This window comes from Octopus bimaculoides, chromosome 20 (genome assembly GCF_001194135.2).
Source record: "Octopus bimaculoides isolate UCB-OBI-ISO-001 chromosome 20, ASM119413v2, whole genome shotgun sequence".
Taxonomy (NCBI): domain Eukaryota; kingdom Metazoa; phylum Mollusca; class Cephalopoda; order Octopoda; family Octopodidae; genus Octopus; species Octopus bimaculoides.
In genome coordinates this window covers 17,560,972-17,566,840 of record NC_069000.1, presented here as the reverse complement: position 1 = coordinate 17,566,840, position 5,869 = coordinate 17,560,972, and the positions used below count along the sequence as shown (strand labels likewise).

Below are 5,869 nucleotides of genomic sequence, written 5' to 3'. Positions count from 1 at the left end.
TCACATAGTAGTTTCCATTTTTCCCGCAACATTTCCTCATAATCGCTTGTCTTTCGATCCTGGCATTAGGCAGAACTAGTTTGTTCCTTGTTGCTACTTTGGAGAGGGCGGTGTTCAGTTGATGGTAGAATTTGTCCTTAACATCATCATTGGCGTCTCATTTGGGCATAGAAGCGTCGACAAGTAATGAAAGTTTCAACGTAGAATGGTATACGGAAAATCATGAATATGTCGTTAATTGCTCTTGGTGTGAGTTGATACTTCATCATCTGTTTTTGCTTTAGCAACAAAATCGACTCATTGAACTTGGCGTTCCTCTTTTCCTCCCATTTCTAAAAGATAGTGTAATCTGAAACAGATTTTAAATTCTCTTAACTGTTAGGGTCTATTTAAAGCAGCGACATCAATCTTCAGCCTTGTTAGTTCGTAAATCATTCAAGTGATGTTCTTTTCTATGTTCAAGCTTGTTGTCATTATCCTTCGAATTAAACTGAGTTCTGACGTTCAATATTTTAATCACCATTTAAGTAGGATGAGCGATATACACCTTGATGTCTAGACTGCAATGAGAGTGGCTCACTTGAATGCAGTTACCCAGAAAGGCTCACAAATGACTTTCGATATTTAGATCACACTTTCTAGGGCTTTCCACATTCGAAGTAAACAATAGTGATCCTAAATAGACTAGCCCAAATACAGATGTGGTATCGGATTTCTAAGTATTTTCATAGAACCCAACTATATAATTATTTATTCAGAACATTTCCCCACGAAGTAGTTACTCCTCGACCAAATTGTTTTTGTTTTTTTTACATAACATTTTTAATACCTTTGAATATCTTTTTCAGTCTTTTCGACTTTTATGAATCTATATCGGTTTCATATTTATGTTTGATAAAATTTCGATTACAGTGAAATTGGTTACATAGGCTCACATTTGAACTCTCGCATTCTATTTTGAGAATTTATAAACTCGTCATAAGGTATATTTCGCTTTGTCATTTATCCCAAGGATAATTGTGCTGACCAGTGACCAATAGCACTCCAGCGATAACCATCTTGTCTAATTTTCAAATGTACAATAGCTAAAGTTGCATTATCCAATGTATTCTTTAAAATGGTAGTATATGATTTAATCTGCAAACGATCAATCCTCTCTTTGCTAGTTGCATTTTCCGTTGAATGCGCATGTCAAGGGAAGTAATTCACATATAAATTACTTCCCTTTAGCAATACAACAATTACTTCCCTTTATTAATACAAAATTGTTCCAGAGCATTTATATATTTGCTTATTATGCTAATTTCTTGGTAGATCAAGAACAAGGTGATTGAATAATATCCATAGTCTCAGTTGGTCGCGCTCGAGAATCCAGCCAGAAAGTCTAATGACGGCGGTTGCTTCTGACAAGACTCTATGGCAAAGGTGTCTGAGAACTCTACTCCCGTGACTCTACCAAGAATAGCGTGCGGAAATGGACGGATGGTATTGACCAAATAAAAAAAGCTCTTTGCAGTTGTTTTCAGTAACTTTTTCTTTTGCTACACTATATTTTCAAATTTCACTCTGAAATGAGGAAGTGTCTGTACGCATGTAGAGTCTACTGTCTCAGTCATTCACCTCTCTCGACAAAGACTCCCAATTACTCTGTCTCAAGGCCTCCTTCTGCCACTCCGATTACATTTGCTTTTTCTACGCTGCCCGAACTCCAATCACCAACTATATTTGTTTCTGCAACGAGCAAATCTATCTCATTATCATTTCCTGTGACATCAATGCTCACAGCTGATGCCGTTGATGCAGAAACCAAAGCTTTCGCAGTACTCAATTCTCTACATCACCTACAATCATCTCCAGCATGCAATTACTCATAACACTTGAGCTCTTTCTCATCTTGAAACTCCAACTTCTACCAAACCAGCGCTAATCACATCGTTCAATCGCTGCTTTATCGTGGTTACCTATCACACATTCTATACGAATGTTCTACGTCTCCTCCATCTTTTCTTTCACTACTATACTAGCCTCTGCTCTTCGGGTGTAGCTGATTTTCTGCCACACTCACTCGGGCGTTTCGTTTTAGTCATCAGGCTGTGGCCATGCTGAGGCATTGCTTTGAAGGGTTTAGTTCAATAATCGACTTCGGCACTCATTTTTAAAAGTCTAGTGGTTATTCTATTAGCCTCTTCTACCGAACTACTAGGTTACGGGGACGTAAACATATATATATATATATTGTTATTATTATTTTTTTAAAGTTTGATTCGTCTCCATGTAACTTAAAAGCTTCAGATAACTTTCGTCCCACAAATATACACATGCACACACCAACTGAACAGCTACACACAACACACACACGTTAGTCTCACCCATATACACACGTCCATACATATACACACACGACCCCTCCTTCAGACACACCATTCTCATATACACACGAGCTTCCGCACCTGAGTTCGTTGGGGGTCACTTTTATGACTATTATTATCTCCCTTCCATTCAATTTCTTTATTCCAGTCATCTCACCATGTTGGACCATTGAATTCTGCACATTTTTCTGTTTTTTTTTTCATTCTGTCTCCATTTTTTCCTTCTCTTAATCCTTTCTGTCAAAGAGCATATAGGCTGGAAACGTAAAAGATTTTTCCAATTTTCCTGAGCATTAAACTAATACACCTACTTGTTCCTACATCTGTCTTCAACTTGTTTTCTATAAATTTGAACTATATATATGTTTGTGTGTACCCTTGTCTAAATATCATGTGATGGCTGCAAGCGAGCATTACTCTCATACAAACAAGTTTGTTCCCAGTCTTCTGTGAAAAACGTCTAGCTTTGGGAAAATATTACCTTGTATGGCAACAGGTGAGGATTGATGACAGGAGGGTCAGCTACTCCTAGAAAAATCAGCCTCAATAAATTCCGTCTGACCCTAGAAAATTCTGCCTCAACAAATTCTATCTGGACCATGCAAGTATGGAAGAGTGGATGTTTGTAAAGGACTGTAATTCATTACCACTAGGTATTTTATCACATGCTCTAATAATTCCTGTCATGATTATATTGCCTCACTTTTGCCTCGTTCTTACTTTACTGACTGAAGAAGGAAGAAAGTCAAAGTCATGAGGATGGGATTTGAACTTAGAACATAAATAGATCTAACTTAATAATACAAAAGATCATATCCAATGCTCTACCAATTTTACCAAGTTCTAAGGTGGTGAGTTGGTAGAATTGTTATCATGCTAGACAAAATGCATCGGGGAATTTCTTTTAGCTCTTTATGTCCTGAATTCAAATACAGCCAAGGGTGTTCTTTTTTCCTTTCATCCTTTCAGGGTTGATAAAATAAGTACCATTTTAGAACAGGGCTCAATGTAATCAACTATTCCCTCCCCTCAAAACTGCTGGCCTTGTTCTAAAATTAGAAAGAAAAATTTAACCATATTCTTGCAGAAAATGGCTCTTCTTTCTAATATACAGGGTACAGCAGAAGTAATGCCCTTTTTGCATTTAATAACTTTTATAGTATATATAGTTTATATATACAATATATAGATTATATACTATAGTATATAGTTTAAGTAATTTTTTTACTGAAGACAAATTTATTGCATTACTTAAAGAAACAAATAATAAACTAATGAAAAAAACTGAAGAAGTTTTAGGAAATAAAAAAGAAGCTCAATTAGAAACTAGAAAACTCAAATACAAAAGGGCGTTACTTCAGCCACATCCTGTATAAATAGCAAGCTGATCAGCTCATTTGTGTTATAAGGGTTAATGTACAATAAAATGATATTGTAGAGTATGGCCTGTTTGAAGAGAAAACAGGCAGAATATTTGGGCTGGATATGGCTGGTTTAAATGCTAAATGGTTAGAACTTTCTAAAGGGAGGAATGAAAAAATCCCAGAAACCTCCTATAAAACAGAAAGCAAAGATTTTCATTTTAGAAAAATTTTATACCAATATCAGTATTTTAACAATTATATATACATGTAAAATGCTGCTAGCAATGGGTGTACACTTATTCTATATCTCTGGAAAAAAAAAAAGAAAAAAAAAAGAAACTTCCAAAAGAAATGATATGAAAGTACAGTCTTGGCTGCAAAGACTGCATAATATATTAATTACTCAGCTGAATTGAATTGAGTTTTCTAGGTAGTTTTCTCAACAGAAAAAAATATATGTGCATGGGTGTGTATGCACATATATATATATATATATATATATATATATATATATATATATATATATATATATATATATATATATATATATATATATACATATATATATACACACTCACCACACATACATTTGTTTGCTCCATGGAATTATAATGATGTATGTATTAGATAAATAAAACACATACAAGCCAGCCATACTTATAGATACATACATTCCCATCTATATAGAGGCACATATTTGTTCATGCAGTTATTCTCCTAGCATTAATAACATTGGGGTTTGTGCTTGCGCGTGTGTGTTTGTGTGTATTAATGTAAGTAGTCTACATGTATATTTAGCACCCTTTGTTCGTTTATTTCAAGAAGTATCTAACACTGAGAATGCTAGATATTAGCAAAGTTGGAACATTCCCCCATCACCAGCATCATCATCTCAACTATCATTTCATTCTCCTAAATAATCATGTCTTCTTGCAGATGTCCTTTATTTTTGCCACTGCTTGCTTTGCTGCCTCCAATATTTTCCGACCTTCGTCTGTCAGAAGTTTCTCTGCCAGTTCAATGCCAACATTCCTGGCTGCCTTAAGTCTACCTGATGAAATGTTTGGTGCCACAATGTGTGTGTAGTCTGCCTCACCAAGGTCATCCTGCAACAGAATTTAAGAAATTGTATCAGAAAATGTTATTATTATTATTGTTGGAGTAATTTTAAAATTATCATCCCACTAACGATATAAAAAAAGAGTGCATTTTGTACCAAACAAGAGAGAGAGAGAGAGAGACAATATATTAGCTTACCTTTTTCAATGGAGGCTCTTCATCTCCTGGAAGCTGTACTTCTGCTACATCTATGATACATTCTGAGCCATCTTTACTGAAGATGCCAGCTTTAATAGTCAACTGGAATGAGAAGAAAACCCCAGAAAACTTATAGATTCTGACAAGAATAACTCATGAATTATTTAAAATCTACACTGAATTTTTCCTTCTTTCAAATGTTAGATAGATTTGTCCAACCTATGCCAGCATGGAAAATGGACATTAAATGATGATGATGATTGTAATCTATTGAAACTAAAATGAAACAACCTGTTTGTGCAAGCCATCAGTTTGTGCCGAGTCACCAACATGGTCCAAGCAAACAATTTGAGAGAGGTCACCAATTTAAGCCACATTACAATTTAGGTTAGGTCACAAGATCTCTCATTTGAACCAAGTATCAAACTTGGGCCAGGCAACTAGTTGAACTAGATTGTATTCTTTATTGAAGAATATTACATAAACACCATCAACATATTGCTTTAGAGGTGAATGAAACTGCTTCCTTAACCACATTTTAATATTAGAGCAATTTCAGAGGAGGGGTTAAGTCGATTACATCTACCCTAGTGCTCAACTGATACTCATTTTATCAACTCTGAAAAAACAAAAGGTGGATTTGAACTGAGAATGTAAAGACAGATGAAATGCCACTAAGCATTTTGTCAAGCATGCTAATTATTCTGTCGTTCACAACCCTAAACCACTTTTCAATATTATCTTCTAATAGACAATGAGCAGATAGAATCGTTAGCATGCTGGGCAAAATGCTTAGCAGTATTTCGTCTGTCTCTACGTTCTGACTTCAAATTCTGTTGAGCTTGACTTTGTCTTTCATGCTTTTTGGGGTGGGGGGGG

General features: G+C 35.3%; 1 protein-coding gene across 1 annotated transcript in view; it reads right to left on the bottom strand.

Moving 5' to 3' along the window:
• Positions 1-4,262: 4,262 nt before the first annotated feature.
• Positions 4,263-5,869, bottom strand: part of LOC106880242 (porphobilinogen deaminase) — an 8,497-nt gene continuing 6,890 nt past the window's right edge. The window contains exons 8-9 of the mRNA XM_052975204.1: positions 4,991-5,092; positions 4,263-4,839 (exon numbers count right to left, since the gene is read on the bottom strand). Coding sequence (XP_052831164.1) covers positions 4,654-4,839; positions 4,991-5,092 — 288 coding nt within the window. The 3' untranslated portion in view covers positions 4,263-4,653. The remainder of the gene's footprint in view (positions 4,840-4,990; positions 5,093-5,869) is intronic.